At 46.4% G+C, this 22,961-nt stretch overlaps 2 protein-coding genes across 6 annotated transcripts; one reads left to right on the forward strand and one right to left on the reverse strand.

Annotated features, from left to right (window-relative positions):
- Positions 1-340: 340 nt before the first annotated feature.
- Positions 341-16,142, forward strand: LOC142887412 (rho-related GTP-binding protein RhoA-D). Of its 5 annotated transcripts, none has more exons than XM_076025054.1 (5): positions 341-362; positions 8,729-8,886; positions 11,259-11,379; positions 11,667-11,797; positions 13,385-16,142. In XM_076025054.1, exons 1-5 carry the CDS (start codon positions 359-361, stop codon positions 13,556-13,558), a joined length of 588 nt encoding a protein of 195 aa, XP_075881169.1. In that variant the 5' UTR covers positions 341-358; the 3' UTR covers positions 13,559-16,142. The 5 variants fall into 5 exon arrangements, with proteins under 5 accessions (XP_075881169.1, XP_075881171.1, XP_075881172.1 ...); XM_076025056.1 differs by lacking the exon at positions 341-362 and adding an exon at positions 755-876; XM_076025057.1 differs by lacking the exon at positions 341-362 and adding an exon at positions 760-869.
- A 914-nt stretch (positions 16,143-17,056) lies between these two features.
- LOC142887409 (F-actin-capping protein subunit alpha-1-like) lies at positions 17,057-22,072 on the reverse strand. The gene is made up of 10 exons (XM_076025052.1): positions 21,920-22,072; positions 19,772-19,835; positions 19,636-19,687; positions 19,418-19,481; positions 19,084-19,290; positions 18,885-18,964; positions 18,714-18,792; positions 18,557-18,628; positions 18,357-18,419; positions 17,057-17,956 (listed from the first exon to the last, which is right to left on the reverse strand). The coding sequence occupies exons 1-10, from the start codon at positions 21,953-21,955 to the stop codon at positions 17,816-17,818; spliced, it is 858 nt and encodes a 285-aa protein (XP_075881167.1). The 5' UTR covers positions 21,956-22,072; the 3' UTR covers positions 17,057-17,815.
- Between the last annotated feature and the right edge of the window lie 889 nt (positions 22,073-22,961).

Genomic DNA, 22,961 nt, shown 5'->3' on the forward strand with positions numbered 1-22,961 from the left:
TTATTTCATTTTTTAAGACCAAATCCAAAACAAGCCACATATTGTTTCAATCACTGTTGTACTTTGGGCTACAGAGCTGCGATCCACACCCATCCCTCCTGTTGCATGAGGCTCCTTGTACTACAGATGATGTCATTCCTCGGCCGGAGAGTTGGAGGAGGGACCAGGGTGACTCCAGCCACTGCAGCAGCGCCGTCAAGTCCAGGGAAAGGAGGCCGAACGCGACAGGAAATAGCTCAAGTGCTCTTAAAGATTACGACAAACACCAAACGAAAGCAAAAAAGTATGTTAGAAATTTTCAAAAACAGTGATCTTCGTTTTAGGGACGCAAAGATACTCTTGAAAAATGTTGTAGTGAATGGGTAGGTTTTTTTTTTTAACTGTGGGAAACCGGAGAGAGAAATCAAAATGTAAATCATACACACTTAATAAGGTACTATACTGTTCAAAAGAAACTAACTTCTTTTGGATTTTATCTTTTTAGATTTGTCGATTGTTTTACACAATGTTATGTACAGGGTAGAACACAAACTTTGGCTTTCAACACCCTCCCTCCCATTTCACCTCGTTCTTCTACTTCCTTTGAACACAAAAGTCAAAATTCTTTCTCATAATCAACAGTTTTCAGAACAATATATATCACACGCGTCGTTTAGAAGACGGTGTTTATATTGTTTGGAAGAAACGAGTGGCAGTCCTGGCATGGCGCGAATGGACGCTGACAGAACGTTTGGTTTATTATTTTGAAGGTATTGAGCGGAAGTAGCCGTCCGCTAGCCTGGCCTAGCTTGCTGCTGGTGTGGGTGGGAGGATCCTGCTCGCCTGCCCCGGTTCTCAGCACCCACTGTGTAAAATTAGCGAACACTGCAGTAAGAAGTGAGTACTTACGCGTGCGTGTGTGTGTGTGTGTGACACGACCGGGAACAACGACGAACGGGCGGGCGAGGAACCAACAATTCAACAAACACCTCATTCGGCTGACTTACAGGTAAATGCGGCAGGAATTAGTGGCTTCTTGCTCGATACGTGCGCTTTGACACAAGTCGACGGGGTGATTGTGGCTCACTTATTTGGGCGAGGGAACAAGGTGGCGGCTTGTCCCTGTGGACGTCCCTTCCCCGACAGGAGTTTAATCCGCGAGAAGGTGGTTAATTCTGTGAGTTGTCGGCTCAACTGTTGATAGCTTCGCTCTGGTCGGTTTTTGAAGTGTGTGCGTGCGTGCCTCTCCTCGGATCCAACGCACTCGCAACCGTGTGTCCTACTGCTGCGACCTCAATAAGCAACTCCTCATGGTGGCAAATCTCCTAATGAGCCGCTGCTATTCCTGGGAACACTTCGTTTCCTCGTCGATGTGAATTATTGCGACTCCCACTTCTTTACGAGGCGACGTGTCGGGTGCTTAACAGTGGTCCGTTGGCGGCTCGGTTGGCCATTAATGGATAAGTTTGTTGACAGGCAAACAGCTTTTTCCTGATATCTTTCCTGTAAAGGTAACTGTTGCAGGGACCTATCAGATGTAAGCAGCACTTTCCTTCTTACTTAATTACACACACAATGTCGTGTGTATTCATCCACTCTTTCTAACGTCTACATATATGCACACACGCATACACGTATGTACGTATGTATGTATGTATGTATGCGTGTATGTACACACACCAGTCACATGACACCTTTGTCACGTTTCTTCAAAGTAATAGTTGTAGTGTTTTGTTTTTCTCAAATCGGGATTGTAGAACATTTATCTACTGTATTGTTATATCATTAATCTGATGACATCCATTGTTGAAGTTGTTATAGTTTGTTGAGACGCCATAATCAAAATAGTCATTAATGCATTTTATTTAATTTTTTTGTACAGCAGCGACAAAAAGCAGTTTAGCTCATCATTTTTATGAGAGAAAAAAAAATCGTCTCTTGACGACGACGTTCATAATAATAACTGCCGTTTGTTGCAGTTCATTGGTTCGCACTCGTGCTCAGGATGATTAAAGCAGCCCTGGCGTCCTATAATTCAGCCAGTCTTTCCTGTTCTTCTGCTTGTGACCTACATCATTTACCAAAATGTGAGTCAGGAGCTGTTTGTTCCTTTCAAGGTGTGTGTAGGTGTATCCTCATCCTCTTGGAGTTTGGTCACGGCTCTCTGTTTTGTGCCCACCTTTGTTGCCCGAGTGCTTTTAAAATGGTATTTAAGAGGGGTTTATTTATTTATATTGCTTGCCTGGTTTTTCAGTTTGGCTTTTAGTTTGAAAATTGCACGGCTAACCCAGGGGGCATAACATAGCTGTCCCTCAACTCCAGAACCAAAGTCCAAGTGCAGAGGATGTTGGAACAGACTGAATTTAAAGCAATAGCGTGGGGATTTAGTGGAAGACTCTTTGGCTTTCTGCTATTAATATGAACAACTTTTCCCACTGAATAATAAAATAAATGTTTGATGTTTGACGGAGAAACTCACACCATCCAAAGAAAGTTTATATATTAGCAAAGTGGCTTTTATTCAATTCCCACAATAGCATTAACTAGTAAAGGAGTGAGACTTCACGCATAAAATAAAAATGTAGCTTCTGCTTTTTGGTTGTAGTAATTTGTCCACACAAAGACAATTTTTTTTAGCTCATTAAAACATATATGTAGAACGCTCCACTTTTTAAGTTTGTGCTGCTTTTTCGGCAGCAGCAAATAAGTAATAAAATAAAATGGTGCTACTTTAATCTTGTGGCAACACTGTTCCCATGTGTCCAGATAAATACACATTTACTTACCCACTGCACTTAGGACACAATAGAATGCCTTTAATTGCTTTTTTAGTATAATTATGAATATTGTTGAATTGTGTTTTTGAATTGTAACTATGCCCAAACAAAACAGAACTTAATTTCAGTTCCGACATGACTTCCCTTTGTCCTGCACTGATGTTTTCCTTTTTCTTCAGAGTTGTTTTCCTTTTCTGGTGGCTGAGGACAGTCACTTCCTTTGGTCTTGCTGTTAGTGTTGTCATGAGTTTGGCAGAAAGCTAGCTGTAACTGTATTTACTGTAACCTGACCATCTTGTCACCGTCCATAATAACTCTATTTCAAGTCATGAAAGCATTTCTTTTCAGTTACGAATAATTGAGAAGAAAAGTAAATATTTCAACTCTGTTTTTTGCATTAATTGGGCTGCTGTAAGTCACTGTCCTGCTTGTTCTCGTGTCTAAATACCACACTTGCTCATTTTATTACATGGGCGTAATCATCTCCATGGGTGTACCAGTCAGGTCATTACTCAGCAGGACCAAGCCGCTGGTGTTGTAATATACGCCTGAAAGAATGTGAGGGGCCGACCTGATCCATGTGCGTGTTCCTGCTGTGGTATCTGAGTAGTCCAGCAGCAGCAGCACATTTCCATCTTACACATTTGAGTCCAACAGAATGAACTCTGGGAACTTGACATTTCGCTCGCACACGCTCGATTCGTAACAGCGCGAGGCTTTTGTCTGAGATTATTTTTTGAGATCTCGCGCAGGACATCGGATCCTCCGTGCGATCCGAAGTCTGCTGCCTACTGTCAGATGTGGACGGATAAGATGTTTTCAGCGTCGGCTTGGGGTTGTGTAGGTAGACGCTGTCGCAGGCTGGGTGCTCGAGCACTCGCGGCCAGCTTGTGAACTTTGGCCCATTTCTCAGACGGGGGTACGTCAGGGAAATTCTTGCTTGCTTAGGGCTACAACTTTACTTTCAACGTTTGTTCTTTAAAGTCAGGTTACTCAGGGAACGCATGACACAAGAACAGTGTGAGGTGTTCATTTCTCATCAGAAATACATCTTAGCTTGGGCGCTGTTATAAGCCAGAGGGCATTTGCACAGAAGTAATGTTTTAAAGGACAATTCTATCTCGCAAGTACTGAAAATATTGTCATGTGCCTCCCTGGTTTTATAGATTCTATCATGATGACGTATTTTACTAACCTGTTGACTTCACTCTGCGACGACATGTTTTGAATACCTCAAACCAGGGTTATAAATTGTTAAATCTGAAGATCTGTTGTCGACACAGTGGTGCAAAGAAATGTGCTTAGGCCTGGTTGCCATGGCTTCAAATCAAACAAAGCCCATTATCAGTATATCTAAAATTACAGGACTGTTCCAGGTTGGGTGTGGTACCAGAGTGGCTTAGAATTAGGTGGATGTTTGACCAGTGCGTCTGACACATTGGCTTCCTTCCTAACTGGGTTCGGGAAGTGTTTCTCCAGGGATCTCAGACAAGTCACTTCTTTCAGCGAAATATATCCTATTATTTTTTTTGGTGGGTCTTCAGTTTTGGTCTGTTGAATGTTGTCCCGGAGTTCCTACCAGATATTCATAGTGGGACTGAAATTGGGGTATAGAAGAGGCTACTCTTAAGCTTTCAGAGTTCAAGAGTTCTCTCTTGAGAGTTTGGCAGTTCTCAGCCAACGCTGGTATGTGCTAGTTTGGGGCTGAAGGTGATCCCAAACCGTTGTGATGACACCGTCATGGTCGTATATGAAAGATGTGCAATGTTGAAAGCTGCTATACTTGAGGATTCATCCATCTGTCTGAAAACCTCAAGGAAAGCCTGATTGCTGTGTGTCAGTTAGTTGTAGGAAAACCTGTGCAATGTTAAGGCCAATGGGTTGTTTTTTTTTTGTTTTTGTTTAAAACTCCCCCATTGGCTAATGAGGAGCATTAACTACGGTATGTGTTCAGCATGTTGCATAACCGCCAGTGGCCCCTAAGCCTCAAGAAACCTGGGAAAAAGAGGTGATGGGATTATTAACCAAATCCAGTATTTCAGCAGTTGTAGAAAGCTTTTCTTTTTTTCTCAAGTTGTGGTCTTTTTCTGAGTGTTCTTCCTAATGCTTTGCCCTCACTAGTAGAGTAGAGTAGTTGCGTAATCGCCTGGTGACTCTCTCTTTTGTATGATTGCAAAGGCCTGTAACTGTTTTCCACAGTTAACTTGAGTCTCTGTGGTGTTGCTTTGATTGATGGTGCCTCTGGATGTGATTACACAAGACTTTCATATCAGTGGAAGCCCTCTCCATGTCCCAGCTTGGCTGATACGTTCCTAACCGGCGCTGCAGCCAACGAGTCCTCCCTGGCTTCACAGAACAGGAAGTGGATTGTTTTGTTTCACAGGGTGAGCCTGTGAGGCCCCAGTGCTGCTGTCTCCTAATTATTTGGCCTTGTACCCATCGTGGAGTTCAGGCCATCTGTGGCCCAGCTCTGTAAATCAAATCATACTGTACAGGAAATTAGAAGCGCTCTGTGACATACTGGCTGTCTCCAAGATACTCACGTTCTCAAGTGTGAACTCACGGTCAGAGCGGGAGTGAATGTTTACGTTTGGTTCTCCTGGTACAAAGTGTTTATTTTTATGCCGAGCTCTCATGTAAAATACGGGAGGAGTGCCATATAAATATTTGGCTCATGCACATGTTTTATACTGTCCATTTTTTGGTCAGTTGTATTTTAACATACATATGCATATACAACAGACCTGAGCAACACACCACTAGTATTTACAATGTCTTGTTCAGAAACAAGTAAGCAGGCTGCGGCAGGAGGAGTCGGCCTTTGGGCAAAAGGGAGAAAATGTGTACAAAAGCATGACCACGTTCCAGGAAGAGCCCAACATTAATAAATCTCTGCTGGAGACCAGGTCTTCCAGTGGGGCCCCTCCACATGTCAACTTTATATGACCATGGCAACAAGGCTACCTAATGACTACCAGTCCCCTTCGATGTTTTCAAAACATTTACTTTTATTTGTTGCGTTAGTGCACATAAACATAAACGCTTTTGTCGCTCATTTCAGGCAAAGCTAACTGTCAAACACCTTTCAGTTAGTTTGTGTGCAGGTATAGTTCTCATGGTGTATTGATTAACTTCAGTTTTCACCTTTAGTCAAAAGGTTAAACAACAGTAGACAGTTTATTACTCTTACGATAAGCGACCGATTCAGCTGCCTGAAAGGCGGAGCCTGAAGATCCGACCTCTGAGGTTTAATTTTTACGAATAAAAAAGTGACATTTGACCGGCACAGCAAAAGTCGGGAGGTGGCAAACGTCGCAAGTGTAAATGTTGCCGTACAACTGCACCAACATCTGGAATCATGTTTGTCCGATAAGTGTGTTTTCGAGACTAAGTTTTTTTCTGTTGATTTGTCAAATTTTGCGGTCATTTTAATTTTGAATGTAATAGATAGACACACTTACAGTTCAAAGCTTTTTCATTTGTTTTAAAGCTGTGGTTTGTCTAACTCACTTTTTTCACCTTGATACATGTGATGTGGGCTGGGATCCAGGAAACAGGAAACAAGGGTATTGGTCACAGCACAATTTTACATATTTACCAGCTGTTTCCAGTCTTTGTCTTAATGCAAATGAAGTGACTGCTGGAGATGTCTTTGTTTATACTCTTCCGACAGGAGTTTTCACAGTCTAATCCATTTAACCCTTCCTGAAAGCAAATACCCAGATTTTTTTTTTTTCCAAACTGGTTCACGTCATTAGTGAGATGGAACAGTGTCCAATGCATGTTGTTGTTGTCTGAGAAAGAGTTTATAGCCCAAACAACAAAAAAAAAACCCACTGATCTAATAATCACCCTGACAGATTTTCAGAGACAAATCTAAATAAAGTCTCAAGTTGACTGCGCTCCATTAGGGCTTTTCCAAAAAGTCCAGGCAGGTTTATCGTTAACTTAAATTTGTGGCTTCATGTTTCGAAGCGAGCGGGCCGGCGTTGCCGTCGGACAAAGATTAAGATTGACTGTTGGACCGAGCTCGGGTTTTGCCGCCAACGCTGAAAGACTAATTTCCCCTGATAAGTGGGTGCCCTCGTGAAGAGGATCGCTTGTCAAGGCTGCCTGGCAGAGGAGGAGGTGAGGTAAGGAGCCAAATGACGATATGCACAGCTGCTTCTGGGCAGCGGAGGTCTCCGAGCTCATTCATCAAGCCCGCACCGTCCCAAAACTGTCTCGTCCCGGCCCTACCCCACCCACACCTGAGTGTGCTGCTGAAATCCGTCCTGTCTGACCTTTTCCACTGGTTTGTGTCGCGCTTCACCAGAAACTGGGAATCCTAATCTGTTTGTCTGATGTTCTTCCATCTGCCCCTCACACACAAGGCCAAGATGAGCGTGGATTGGTTTTTAGCTGTGCTACGTCGGTGCAAGGTACGCACCGATACTAGTGCGGGTTGTATGCTCCATCCATCCATCTTCTGCCGCTTATCCGTAGTCGGGTCGCATGGGCAGCAGTCTCAACAGAGACACCCAGACCTCCCTGGCCCCAGTCACCTCCTCCAGCTCATCCAGCGGGACCACAGGGCGTTCCTTGGGCAGCCAAGAGACATAGCCCTTCCATCTTGTCCTGGATCTCCTTCCGCTGCCCAGAACACCTCTCCGGGGAGGTGTCCAGGAGACATTGGTAACTAATGGCTCCTCTCCATGTGGAGGAGCGTCGGCTCTACTCCGAGCTCCTGCCGGGTGACCGAGCTTCTCACCCTGTCCCTAAGGGTGCGCCCAGCCACCCTACTGAGGAAACTCGTTTCGGCCGATTGTATCCGCGATCTCCTTCTTTCGCCCATGACCATAGGTGAGGGTAGGAGCGTGCATCGACCGGTAAATCGAGAACTTCGCCTTTCTGCTTAGGTCTTTCTTCAACACGACCAATCGATACGACGGCCGCCCCACTGATCTGCCCGTCTATCTCGCACTCCCATCTTTCCCTCACCTGTGAACAAGACCCCGAGGTGCTTGAACACTTCCACCTGAGGCAGGGCCTCTCCACCGACCCGGGGAAGGCAAACCCCTTTTTTCCCGTCCAGAACCATGGCCTCTACTCTGCTTGTACTCGTGAAATATGCCAATACCAGTTGTATATGTATGTATATGACAATTGTGTTAAATTTGTGTTTGTACTGCAGTGAAACTGCTGAGGAATGTTGTTCACAAAATGTGAAATGACCTTATTAAGTGCTCGGGATCGGTGAGCACTGAAACGCAAGTACTCGTACCCTGAAATAGCGGCGTTTGGTGCCATGTACTTTTGCTTTTTTTAGGTAATTGGGACACCGTCTGCTCTCTCTGGGTGTTGAGAAGCGTGACTTCTGTGAAGACATTTTAAAGCACATGCCACTGTCGGAGTCTGTCTGAGGACGCCGCCGAGCGCCGTTCGCCCTGATTTCCTGGATGTTTCTCTTTTTTTCCGTGCACTGCAGAGGGGAAACCAACAGGGTGGAGCAGCAGCAGCAGCAGCAGCAGCAGCCAGCACATTGCTTCGTGTCCCAGCTTGTCTCATAGCCCACCCTCCCTTTTCTCGTCACTCCACTTTATTTCCTTTTCTTTTTGCTGCGGAATATTTGCCAAGAACCCCCCCCCCCACAGCCATCCTCCCAAGGTGCAACGTGGCGTGATGCTCTTAACAAGGGACGCCAGGGCCGTTGACGTGTAGCCACGAGACACAAAAAGAGAGTTTTGCATTCTAGAGCACATCCCCTCCGGGCCAAATCCACAAATAATTCAGACGCCATGAAGGGAAAGACAGACGAGACGAGATGACAGAAGTGTGACTGTGTTCTTTGGCGCTTTCCTAGAATGTGAAATCGCCCCCCACCCCCCACCCCCCCAATGACGTCGGGGCCGACTGTCAGACTGTCGCGGTGTTCGTGTTGGTCTGTGAAACTGCGATGCATCTGTGACAAGATTTAGTGTCTCTCCCTGCAGAAATGGCAGCCATCCGGAAGAAGCTGGTGATCGTCGGCGATGGAGCGTGCGGGAAGACGTGTCTCCTCATCGTGTTCAGCAAGGACCAGTTCCCCGAGGTCTACGTCCCCACCGTGTTCGAGAACTACATCGCCGACATCGAGGTCGACGGAAAACAGGTTGGTCCATACGAGTCATCCAAAAACTCCACCGCGTTGCTAAGAATAGAAAACTATTGACTTTGGGCGGAGTCCCGCCCTTGTTTAGCCAGCGCTTTTGAGCCCCGGCGCCCAAACAAACGGCCCAACAAAGGCCGACGACACGCAGCCTCTGATTGATTTGCGGCCACAGAGCAAGTGACTTAAACTTCTGCTAGCAGTTCAAGGAAACTTTTCAAGGAAAGGGATAGTATAATAGTATAATGATGATTTTAGAATGAGCAGCCACTGCCCTTTTCCTTTTACTTCCCTCTGTGTACAAAAAAACCACTGACGCATTTAATATTGATTATTGATTGATTTATTAGGATATATTTCAACAAGCTGATTTTCATGATGTAGCTTTTTGAAACCACCCTGATTCATTTCTTGTATTCTTGTTTCATAATCAATAAAAAAATATATATATATTGTGACCAAAAACGTATTTTGTCCTGACCACTTGCCACGCAGTAATCTGCCATCAGATAATCGTGTCTGACTGCGTTTAACACTCAACAAATCAAGCGTGGGCCAATGCTGACATTTGGTCGTGTTGCTAGCGTTTGAAGAACTGCGTCTAAAGCGTTTTTGTTCCAGTGTTACACATGCGACGTAAACTAAAGCGTCTCAGACTGGTCTTCAGCCTCCAGCTTTCTGACAGTCGGCAGCTGTTGGCTTTTCTAGAAGCAGCAGCAGGAGGAGGGAAGTGCGAATTAGCCCGGAACTCTGATAACATCAATCCCTTATCCGTCCCTGAATCTCACAGCCGTTTCAGTGTGACCTCCAGACAAACCCTTGAAGAAAACAAATCAATTTGAAAAAATAATTTAAAAAAAATGGTAGCACGCAGAATGCGTTTGTGTGTGGGAACGGGCCGCCCGCGAGGGGGTCGAAGGCGACGCCGCCGGTCCGCGCGGGCCACGTCCCGGGGATTCGCTCCCTCGAGCCGAGCGCCGCCGCCGCCGCCGGATCACTGCTGGGCAAAACAGGAAATGACTCCACTTCCCAGCTTTCTGTTCAGACCAGGGAACGGGGGTTGTCTCCTGGAAGTCCCCTGCCACCCCCGTCCTCCCATCAGGACCCTCCTCTGCCTCCTCGCTCATTTCCTGCCCTGCCTGCATTCACAGCGGCTGCCGGGAGGCGAGGAAGGGACTGACCTCGGCGCTCTGCACGCCGATGATAAAGTTAAGGAACCATTACGTCCTCCAGGGACGTCGTATCTGTCCCGGGTCTTTAAGCCCCTCGAGTTACCACCCCCACCCCCTCATCTTCGGCTATCAAGGGAGCCGGCTGGCTCATTACAGTCATCCCGTTACACAACCAGTGGGATTGTGTTGTCTTGTTCGCCCCCTTAATTCTCTCCCTCCACGGGGATTTGAAAAAAAAAAAAAAATACAGTTCCTTTTCCTCACCTCCGGCCCTGTCGGGCAACCACTAAAAATAGATGCTTTCCCCTCTGTCTGTCCCCCCCCCCCAAAGGAAAGGCTGCTTACACCAGGCCCAGTGGGACCACTGCCACTGCCGCCCGCTCGTGCAATCTGTACTCTGCACTGCCTCCTCCCACCCACCCACTGCCTCTGCAGACCTCTATTTGGGAACCGGTGAATAATGTCTGCCACACCAGAATCCAGAATCAGCGTCATCGAGGCGAAGTTGCAGTATTTTGAAAGTCGGCCGTGTTATTTTGGGAACGCCGCAGGTCGGGTGGCGAGCGGAACCGTAATGCCCGCACGGGGCCAGAAGGCATCTGGCTTGATGCTTTCTAATCTCCACCTACTTTCCCTAATTGAATTAATTATTGGCGCGATAGGATGAGGCCGGGCCCCCCCGTTTCTGCGGCGTTACTCGCAAACCCTCAACAGGCCACTGGGTGAGAGCTGCAGTGGCGGCGTTGAACCAGGGAGCTTCCAGCTGCAGCGCAACACTTTCGTGTCGTGATCGACTCGCTCGGCAAAGTTCGCAGCGCAACGATAAATGCCGGTGTTACATAATCGTACATTTATCCACTTCCTGGAATCGGCCTCCGAGGTGAAAATGACTGCTTGGCCCGCAGGCTCGTACGTCTCACCAGAGCCGCTAATGTGTGACAAGTCACTTTTCGCATTAATAAAGTCGTGACTGGTGTAATGTCTGCGTAACCATCTGGAATCCTTGCTCTGCCATTGTTCTTATATATGACAAGCGTTCGAAGTAGGAAAATGAAATTATTTCTATGGTACTGGGTGTATACACTTTTATTAATGCAATTATGGGCAGTGTGTTGAGCTTTCACCAATATGTAACTCATAAATCAAGCCACGTTTTACACACTGGACCTTTGATTCCTGACGTCCCGTCCCCCCCCCCCCCAGGTGGAGTTGGCGCTGTGGGACACAGCGGGCCAAGAGGACTACGACAGGCTGAGGCCTCTCTCGTACCCGGACACTGACGTCATCCTCATGTGCTTCTCCATCGACAGCCCCGACAGTCTAGGTGAGCAGCCGTGTTTCTCTTCCAATCGAATGCAGCGGGCAGTTGGTGGCGGCTAAGCTACAAGGCCTTAATGGACTTGATGGGAAGCAGGATTAGAGCGGCTAAAAACATCTTTGCCTCGAGTCGTCCGCAGAGCCATCCATCATGTGAAAAGTTCTGCCCCCCCCCTCCCCCCCTTGCTCCTCTCCCTCTCCCAAGTGTCTCGGCTCACTTCTTCTCAAGTCGTCTCTCTCTCTCCCTCCGTCCTTCCCTCCCTCTCTTTCCCCCCAACCCCCTCGTCTGGACAGAAAATATTCCCGAGAAGTGGACGCCCGAGGTGAAGCACTTCTGCCCCAACGTTCCCATCATCCTGGTGGGCAACAAGAAGGACCTGAGGAACGACGAGCACACCCGCAGGGAGCTGGTCAAGATGAAGCAGGTAGAGTGGCCTCGAGTGGTGGCACAGTGTGTTTTGAGGGGCGGGAGGAGGCGACCTCGCACGCCAGATGGGACGCTTCCTAAATCCTTTGGCATTATCTCCCGTGTGGCTGATAAAGAGCCAGCGGGGGGCGGGGGGAGGTTGCACTGGATGTGCCGCAGGGACAAAAGTCAAAAGTCAGACGAGAGCAGGAGGTGCTGGTGCTGTCCCCTGCGCTCCTATTTGATGGGAAAATGCCATCCGGTCGCGCTAAAGGTCAAAGCCATCGCTGCAGCGTCCGCGCTGCTCTCCGTCTTCAGGCCGGCTCACAGTGGCTTCCTGTGTTACTGCTTCATCTTTGGGGCTTTTTGTTTAGGAGCAGCTAAAGAAAAGAGCGGCTGAAAAGCCCCTTTCACTGGAGCTCGGTCTGATCAGTGTGCCAGACAGAATTGAAATCTCCTGCTACATCTTCCCTCCAAGGTGAGGCGGGAGGCGCACATTATTAAAAGGAAGAGAGCTGCTCTGTCACTCGTTGGTATCACCAGCGAGGCCCACCAGCCACGGTGTGCAACTGTGTTAACAAGCGCTTAATCGTAACACACGCAGTCTGATATTGTTTATTGTAAAGTCCAGTGGGGAGGGAATGCCGTGTGTGCATAAAAGCATTTGCCAAAGCACCATTGTTATGCACAAATGTAACTATGGAAACGGGACCAAACAATAATATGGTCACATAAAAAAATTGATTTGAATATATTCAAAGTGATGCAGCTCAGAGTCTGATCAACTTCCCCTTTTTCTTTTTTTTTTTTTCTTTTTTTTGAGAATCCCTTCAACTTCAGGTGCTTTTACTCCTGGATCTGTTGTCTGAGGAGTTTGAGTGCAAAAGCACTGAGCCACTATGAGTCCGTTCAAACCCTGGAACGTTTCGTCCGGGTCCCAACCGACCCAGAAGCTGGAAGCAAACAGCCTTGATATGTTCTGCCTGGCAGCAGCCACCGAAGCGTCACTGGTTCAAAAATTTGGTGGGGTTCATGCACTGCTGGCATCTCTCTAAACTTTAACACCGTTTCGTGTTTGTCGTCCAGCATCTGGTTTTGAGGAGGCCTTTCACCTCCTAGCTGAAACACGTCAACCCGCAACTCATTTTATTGATTGGAATCATCGTTGTCCAAGTCCCAAGTAAAGCCCTGTGTGGGTGTGCACTTGGACCCGCTTCACAGTCGTGCCGTTTGAACGCAAAGTGATCCAGGGGGAAAATGGGAAGTGATTCGGAACAGTTTTATGTCTTGAAGAAAAAGAAGTAAAATGGTCCAGGTGTGAAAAAAAAACATTGAAGAGAAATGCTTCCTACCATAATATACGGCTAAGATTATATTTTTACCTTTACTTAAAACATTCAAATGATAAAAGGTGTAAGTAAAGCAAGTAAAAGCGTGTACGGATGATCTGTTTCCAATACAGAAATGTTCAAAAATGCACCCTCCAAGTTGGGCAAGCGTTCAAAAACAAGATCTCGCGATGGAGGTTCAGAAAGTTAGCAGTCCGTTCTGTGGACTCAGAGCACCGGCGATGGCGCCGCTGATCACCTGTGACTTGACCTCGCAGGAACCCGTGAGGTCGGAGGAAGGCCGGGACATGGCGGGCCGGATCAGCGCCTTCGGATACCTGGAGTGCTCCGCCAAGACCAAGGACGGCGTGCGGGAAGTTTTCGAGATGGCCACCAGAGCGGCGCTGCAGGTGCGCAAGCGCAGGAAGAAGTCGGGCTGCGCGCTGCTCTAGAGCGGCCCTAAAATCCACCCGACCAATAGGACGAAAGAAAGCAAAACCCATGTAAAGGACTGGCCTTTTAACCAAATGCCATCTTTGTACTGTACCTTGAATCTCACAGTTAAAAGATAAAGAGAAATAAAGCAAACGCAGGAGATGAACTTTGTCGAGAATAAACACAAAAACATGTTAATATTAACAACTCTTTATTTTCTCCCAAACCTGTCTTGGCACGTAGGGCGCTTCCTTCTTGTTTTTTTATTTTTTATTTTCTTCTTTCTCTCTATTTGTACCGCAGCGGGGCGGTGATGCGTGCACATATCTGTACAGGATGTCGCTGGTGCGAGCAGCAAACCTGGTAGCGTGTATAAAGTCTCGATGAGCGTCTCCCAGTGATGATCGGGAATGAAAGTTGGGTGGGTCTTGCACCGTCGGAGCCGATGCCTTTTTTTAGGTTCTATCACACTTTCTCCTCTCTCCCATCTTTTTTGGCTAGCCCCCCACTGTAGCATAGCCCATTTTACACAGCGTTTGTCATTGTGAAACCCCAGTGAAGTCACAACCGGGGCTCCCTATTTTTTTTATTTTTGTCCTTTTCTTAAATTAGATTTTTTTTTTTTTTTTGTCTCATTGGCCTTCCCTCAACATTTTGGCAGACACGCCGAGGACACCGGAGCTGCGGTCGCTGTCATGTGATAAGCTGCAAACACACAGAAGCAAAAGAAAAGAAGGTCCCCGCATTCTTTGAAGGATCCGACGGTTCGGACGCATCCTTCACAATGGTCGCGCTAATCCGCGCGCTGGCCCAGGACGGGCGGCTCTGCCTGCCGACTGGCTGAGTTAGACAAAAAGCCCGTATGACTCAACTATGCACAATGGCTGTACGGGACTGACGTGGCGATGACACAGCTGGAAGTGAGCGGAGGTTGAAAGGGTGGCCTCCTCGAGTTGGCCTGGCCAACCGCTGGAATCGGACGTCTCGGACATGTTGCCCCGGTTGTTAAACAGGAGGAGGAGAGCCAGGCCGCGTTGGAAGCCGTCAGTGGTGGACGCGTCCGGTTGGATGACATTCTTTAGATGTTTGTGAGGGGAGTTCCCCCTTTTGACCCTTCAAGCCCGTGCCTTCTCCGTTTCTGGTGTGCCTTCAGTTTACGTCTCCTCCCTCAACCCAACGGTCCAGCTGGCTCCTCGCCAACACGGCCCGACCCCAGCTGAGCAGCTAGCCTGATTTTCCTTTTTTTTTTTTTTTGAATCCAACTTCTTCACCTTTTAATAAAATGAGCAAAAACGTCATTGGTTTCCTCAAACTTGCGAAACTCACGGTGTAAACGCAAACTCAACTTCCCCCGTGTGTATCTTTTGCATGAAGGGTGAATCCTTGAACGCTCCGCTCTTGACAGCCGCTAGATGTTTTGCTTGACGCTTCTGTCTCGCAGCCAATTTGTTCGCAGCGTCGTTCTCGATCCTTGGCTCTCGGCAGGTGTTGTCGCGTACTGAACGACTCGTCGGACGAGCAGGAGGACGGAGTGGGAACGCGACGCGGTTCTCAAAGCGGATTTCAGAAACATCTGAGAAATGGTTCCGTGATCCCAGGTTTCCCTTTCCTTATGTCTTGGCTTGACACGCATGTGTGTGTGTGCGTGTGTGTGTGAAGTGCTTGAAAGGCCCGAAGCGACTCCTTGAGCTCTGTCGCTGACAGCGTCTCCGTCTCTGTTGATCCCGAGTGTCTGTCAGCTGCATCTTTGTTCCGCCTGGAGGAAGTTGGATGTTTAATGTATGTGTGGCAAAAATAAAAATAAAATTTAACGTTGCATGGAATATTTCTGTGATGAAAATCAAGGCAAAAAAAAATATATAGATAGATAGCAGGATCATGTTTGAACACCAACAGCTTTTTTACGCCCTCTACTGGCCAAACACGTGCTTGAACACAGTGGGCTGGTGGAGACGCTCTGACTTAAAATATACATAAAACTGGGGATATTTTCTCCACAGTTAAAACTTAAGTGATTTTTTTTCGTTCAAGGAGTAGGCATTTATAGAAAGCATATACTGATAAGCACCATATTAATATAATTACCTCAGCTTTTTAGGGGGATCCACACTGTGTTTAAGCTCTGGGCCTTGTGCATTGTTGTGGACTTACAAGCACAGGAACCAGGCGAGGACGTGGACTTCAGTTTTGTTTTGCATGTACACATCTGTTTCACAGAAATGAGAGCATTCCTGTAGGTGGGTTCTAGCGTTGAACGCAACACTTGAACACTGAAGGCTTGTACCATAGTGCTGTTAACGCGTATGCATATAATAAACGGGCTGAATTAAGAGCTGTCCTTACGATGTCACGGCGTGCATGTGATTCAAACCCCTCCGAGCGAGCGCGACATGCACACATCCTCCTCAAACAGCTTCTGCTTAGCGCGGTATCGTTTCTTCTTTTTGTTTTTCCTCTTTCTTTCTCTGGACGTCTTTGAGATGATTATGTATTCAGATTTATATAAGAGCTCATTGTAATAATGCTTTGTAAAACAGAAAGTGTTGTAGTGAATGTTTGATCCGAAGTGAACATTGTTAATAAACTATTTTTGAGACGCGATGACTCAGATTCCGTGGATGCATCCTTGTAGTTGGTAGTTTGTAATACAACGTTAAAGCAACTCTGGGTAATTTTTATACCTTGAAAACGTACTTTCAAAATACTGTAAACTTCAAGCTGATTTGTGACGGGGGACAGTTGGCACCCTTGCTAGTGACCCAGCAGTCCCTTACTGGCCTGGTGCAGGACTCTCCCTCTGTGGTTGCCTGCCCAGCACCGACCTGTGGAAAACAGTCCAGTCTTTCATCAGCTCTTCTTCTTCTGGAGACAGGTGAGCTGGCCTGCTTCTTTCAATTATGTGCAATATTTTTGTGTTTTTGATGTTTGTGTGCAGAGTTAATTTGTTATTGAAAACAATGCAACTAAACTTTCCAGCGAAGACAATTGTACACTGATTTCCCTATCTAGCATACGAAGGTGCTAGTGAGAACATTGTATGGCAGAGTGGAAATGTACTGTGCATTTCTACCAATGACAATGATTTTGGTTTTAAACGAGAACATGAACAGACGTGTCCGTTTGTCTTAAACAACAACCAACTCCACTATGCTCCCGTGTTTTTACAGATGCCTTGAAGGCCTTTAATAGAATTAACTATCATGAACTGTTTCATTAACAGCCCCAGAGATGGGTTCCTACATTAGTAGTCCAAATATTTAACAACAAATTTCCTGTTTAATATTTATATGGATGACTTGTCTTAACTGTTTGCAGAGCTAGCAGTTGTTGGAGAGACTGTGGATAACGCAGTGTTTTCTCCATGCAGCTATCTTGCTTCGACTAGCAAAGGCTGAATGAGGCACGTGATGATGCCGTACAGCTGCTACTCTGTGTACCTTAGCAGCTGTACGGCACACAAAAAATGAGTGAAATCGTAAATTAAAAAAAAAATAAAAAAAATACTAAAACTCTAATTATTACCACCACTTGATATTTTTTATTTCATGAATAATAAATGTACACTTTGTATAAAAAATATAGCAAAGGCTGAAAGCAAACAGCTGGCAGGGGAACACCAAAACAAACGCCTTCCCGCCACAGAGAGAGAGAGAGAGGGAGAAATGGAGAACTCTGGGAAGTGAGATGTGGAAGACGGATGACAGTCAATCGGAAAAATGGATTGATGCTTTGGCATGTCTGCTGGCTAGAACCATCAATCGGGGGTTTGTTAATGGAGCTTAACATGAACACGGAGATAAGGAGGTACTCGAGAAAAATGAAACAATCAGTAGTGTTACATGGCAAGAAATGAGTTGCTACACGAAAGTCCCTGGGGGTGAGGTGGGGGGGGGGTACAAATTTCCCAGGAAGTGGCTTCATTTAAGGTAACTGAAAATTCAAATCAACAGGAAACGCCCCCCCTCCCCCCTCCCCCGGCCATTGCTTGAGGCATGATTAGTGAACATTAACATGTGCGTTTGCAAACGGGGGATGGTTACACCGTTCCACGTCGACGATTTAAAGACGCGGTGCCGACTGCAAGCGGTCCTCTTCTGCCTGCGACACCTCAAAAAAAGAAGAAAACCCAAAAACAACAAAAAAAGAAAAGCCTCCTTTTGTAAGGACGAAAACGTTGCGCCTCGTTTTCGCGGGTTCCTGCGCTCGCGCGGGACGTCGGCCTCCCCCGCCGTGCGCAGAGACCTCCCCCTCTCTTCCTCCCGCCATCCATCCCTCTACTGGTTGTGCATCTCCTTGCCGATCTTGTAGCTGAGGATCTTGTTCCAGTCGATCTTGGTGCGGGTGACCGGCAGCTGTCTGCGCAGGGCTTTGAAGGTGGTGTCCGACATGGTCTGGTAGTTCTCGCTGATGGCCACCTGTGGGGAGCACAGAAGGGGCTTTTCAGGGGGTCTGGATGCATTTTTAGCAGGACGGGGGTTTGTCACCGCGAGGGGGCGGCGTAATCAAAAGAAAGCAACTGCTTGGGGTCCTGATTGCCACAATAAAAGCATTGAGATGAGGATGATCCAGAAAACGCTGCTCGGAAGAATCCAGTCAGTAAACACTCATCATTCCTTGTTGTTTCTCTGAGAGGAGAAACACCGACTCTGGACGTCTGAGTGTATCCACACAAAGTCTAGTTTTACTGCACTTTAAAATGAGGAAGCAGCGTTTTAATTTACCCCCCCCGTACTGAATGTTGCCGTGTTGTCAGCGGCCCCCGCGTGACAACAGTTTAACTGACTCGGAGACGATGCCTTCCTCACACCGACGTACCTGGTACTCGTTCTCCTCTTCCTCGATGATCTTCACCAGCTCCTTGGCAGTCGCGCTCTCATTCTGCCAAAACACGAATAAGGGGCTTTGTAGTCATTGTTACAAACTAAACGCACATTGACATAAATCGACTGTGTGTGTGTGTGTGTGTGTGTGTGTGTGTGTGTGTGTGTGTGTGTGTGTGTGTGTGTGATACATACAGACACAGTCAGAGCTCGCTTCACGTCTTTATGGCTGACCAGCTGCACGTTTCCATCCTCGTAATAATGAACCTGGAGGAGGAGGTGCAGAACGTGTTCATTCTAAACCCCTTCACACCTGAGCTCAAGCTCGCCTCCGCAGGAAGAGGGGACACACCTGTGTTTTCATGACTCCCACCAACTCCACTGAGGCCTGAGAGATGCTGAACTTCCACTCGGAGCGGTAGCGGCCGTTCCTGCAAACACGGCACGGAAGCGAGTGCAAAATTTGCTTTTGACCGACTGACTGACTGACTGGGAGTCAGTCATCAACCCTCCGCTGACTTACCAGAAGTTTTTGGATTCAAACTGGTGGCCCTCGATGCAAGCGATGACGGTCTGCTGCCCGTCGATTGTTTTGCCGTAAACCTGAATGAGCGAGCGAACGAACAAATGAAAGTTTTCATTTCAAACGCGGGAGTAGAAAAACAAATAAACAGATACAAGGACCAAAAGCAAAAGAACAAATGAAGCTAAGTTTGTCTTACGGTGCAAACGCCGCTGGAGTAGTGCTCCTTGACGTAGGCCCTCAGGGCCGAGTCGCAGGCGTCCCTCCATGGCCTCAGCGCCGCCTCCACCTCGTGGGGCTGCGGGTCGCTGGCCTCCTTCCTCAGGTGGTCGTACCTGAAGGAGATCCTGTTGCGAGGGTCCAAGAAGCGGCCGTTGCCCAGGTCCCCGTGCTCCGTTATCAGGACCTGCGAGAGGGGAAAGCCGGCAGTGAAAGCCTCCGAGAGGTCGTCGCCCTCGACTAAGACGTTGTCTGAACTCTCTGGAGAACACAAGCAAGTGGAGGAACAGGAGAGAATATTCTGGAGGGCTGACCTGATCTTCATATCCCTCAATTTTGGCAAGGGTGAACTGGTCCATGTTGTACTGAGTGAAGGCACTGTTTGAGGCAGGGGTAAAGCCACAGGTGTGTTGCGTTAAACAGTGAATAACAAAAATAGAAATAATAAATAATATGTTTCGCTTCTCTCATTTTTTCAGTCAAAGTCATCGCACACTCCCCTAATTACACAACTAGAAAGACTGAAACTCACTGGGACGCCCCCTCTCGCAGAAGATTATCATCGTTGAGCAGAATTCTGACATCTGAAAAACAAAAAAAAAAAAAACATGAGCAAATTGTTTGTGTCTCTATAAGTGCAGGTCATCTGGAATAACGCCGGCGCTCACCGTTGAAGACTTCGTTGAACTCTCCAGGGGGGGCGTGCATTAAAAAGTTGGCCGCAATGCGCACCTGGAAAAAGATAAGATAACTCCGAATGAGTGAATGAACAGGCGGCACAGCAAATAATGACAACATTATCAATAAATGTGTGTGTTTAATCGATAAAGGTCACTGAGGCTTAGTCAAAATTACATTTTCTATGTAATTTTGCTGCGTATGAACTGATTTTTTATTATATGTATATATACATATGTAAATATATATATATATATATATATATATATATATATATATATATATATATATATATACATACATACATACATACATACATACATATATATATACATATATATATATATATATATATATACATATACATACATATATATATAGATAGATAGAGAGAGAGAGAGAGAGAGAGAGAGATGTTTTTTTCATGACTACATTACTACATACAACTGAAAATGAGCAGCGGGTCGCGGTGGAGAGCAGTGTGCAAGCTCAGCTGCAGGCCTGCACTCTGCACTCGAACCACTCCTTAGATGGCAACAGGACATGCGACCCCTGAGCTTTTCTTAGCAGCCATTAAGGAGATATTTCACCCACTTTTTTAACAGAGCGACTTTGCCGATTCAGGCTGTTGTGACACTTTTCCAATCCAGACAACCGTTCTGGAATTTTAGGGATGGCAAAAGTGTTCCACCCAGTGGTCATAAACGACGAAATTTGGAATTCATGCGGAATTCTTGCATTCTGTGAAACTTCAAAAGGCCTGAATCCACATGGTTCCTTTGTAATTAGAGGATATCAAAGCCACAGAGCAGAAAGGCTGAGGCCATTATTAGAAAAAGGACAGTGTTACAACAGAATACCCCTCTGTCATTCATAATCTCTATTGCTGGATCCATCTCCATGCCCTGGTGATGTCAGGGACGCTGCGCAGTGCCAGAGGTGCTGCTCTCAGCTCTCAGCTCTCAGCTCTCTGCTGACAGGCTGATTTAGCTCCCAGGGTGCGGCTGGCGCTGACCTACAAACGGGCCGCCCAGCTCAAAAAGGCCAAGGGGCCACAGCAGAGTGCGACGCAGGTTAACGGGGCTCCTGCTGAGTCTGTTCATAGCCGGGAGAGCGACGCCTGGTTTGTCCGGCCAGTCCGGTTTAAAGGGATAGTTTGCCCAGAATTGAACTTTCACCCATTCTCCCTCCCGGAACTGTGTCTCCGTGTGCTGTTGTAACGTTTGTTATCCCATCTTAAGGGTTGGGAAGAGGTCAGCAAGAATGTGACACAGCCGCTTGCAGCCTGGGTGCAATTATTTCAAATCTAACAGTTAATAAAAAAAAATAATAATAATAAAACAAGTGCATTAAACCGGGAGAGATGCATGTTTTCCTCCAGGTCACTGTTGGGATAATTGTAATGTTGGCATCCACGGGCACAACGGCAGACTCATATTGGGTGGAATTCCATGACCTCACCTTTGACACGCATGGTTGAAATCAACCCTTTTAATGACTAGCTGGTAAAGTGGCTACAGGGCTCTTTGACTTCCCCGTTCCAACAACACCCAGGAGGAGGAATGCAAAGCGCGATTCTCCCGACAAGTAGAGGCATGACAGCTCCGGCAGCGGCAGCCCCTCGCTGTAAAAGTATTGGACTCCCGTCGAGATACAAAACACACACACAGGTCACGTGACCTTTTAATAGTATTTTCCCCGTATGATGCTATAGACGTTTAACCTGCGCAGTGAAGTGGACGATAGGCGCTGCCTGCCCAACTGTACGTACAGGAAGTGGCTTGACCTCCTGTCACTGAGCTAATGCTAACCCTTTAGTCTACGCATTGTGTTTTAACCATGTAGCTCATGTGTCGCTTTACTGTCTGCGAGTCATGTTCTCCAGCTAACGTCTACACAACTCGGGTGACACAACTCAGCACACAACAACAACAACAACAACAACAACGAGCACGGGAACGGCTGTGAGCTGTCACGAAGCCGCAGCATTTAGCCTAGCCAGCCGCGGTGCTGGGCGCGGAGTTAGCGGCGGTTCGGTTCACACGGTGAGGGACACGGGGCGAGCACTATCGTTTCATTAGAAGAGACACACGGGATTGTAATGCACTCATCGCATATATTGTGTGCATAATAATTACCTTATCCTCCTCGCCGAGCTCCTCGAAATCTGCCATCTTGGCTCAACGAACCGTTAACAAAGAGAATACGCGAGTTGCCAGATATGTGGGAGGAAGTCCTTCCATCGCAAACGCCCAAGCGAGGATGCCGCGCTGACCCAGGGGGAGGCACCCACTCTTCTGAACGACGACATCGTCTCAAAATTATTAAATACTAAAGAGAAGAAGCTTATTGTTGTATGTGTTTAACAAGTCAGACAATATTAAATAAACTTTAATGAACCTCACATCTTCACATCCTGCGTCTTTAATTTTCAACTCTGAAATATACAAATAAAAACTGTGGGAGTCAATAAACCAACCTGGCAACCCGGGTGAGTCCACTAACAGCTGATGTGGATGACACAGAAGGTAACGTCTCTATTTTTAGTTGTATTATTTGCAGTTAATATTATTGAATTCCTGTCTCTGTTTTCTTTTTATGTGTGTTGTTTTTCACGATTTAGTTTTGTTAAATTTTATGTCACTCTGCAAGAGACATGCTTTCACCACCGTTTTTCTTCCTTGTTTGTACAATTATTGATCAATAAAATGCGCAAGAAAAGACTAGAGATTTTTCCAACTCCTTGTACAGGACGCATTCTTATAGGGACGCATTATCGCATATATGTATATAATGTATTATATTTATACATTATATTTTTGTATATTATATTATATATTATATTTATATATTAAATGTGGGGCACTTCGCAAGATTCTGAGATTTTTGTACCAGTGTCCTGTAGATATTTTAAGAAAAGCAAATACTTGCCATTAATTGCAAAAAAAAATAATAATAATAATAAAAAAAAAGTCTGTTCTCCACCATGTCATGTATACCAGCAGTTACTGTTTGACATTGTCACCTTGTGACCTTTCAAGCGCAAGTCTGAGGAGTAACAGATTTTTGTTTGATGTTTGATGCGTTTTTCCATTTGATATACAATACCAAATTATTATTATTTTTTTATTTATTTTGCTTACTAAAGTGTTGTCTTTCTTTGCAATATATTATATAATG

Source organism: Nelusetta ayraudi, unplaced genomic scaffold (assembly GCF_046127955.1).
Source record: "Nelusetta ayraudi isolate G7.1 ecotype Tasmania unplaced genomic scaffold, CSIRO-AGI_Nayr_v1 ptg000017l, whole genome shotgun sequence".
NCBI classification, from domain to species: Eukaryota; Metazoa; Chordata; class Actinopteri; order Tetraodontiformes; family Monacanthidae; genus Nelusetta; species Nelusetta ayraudi.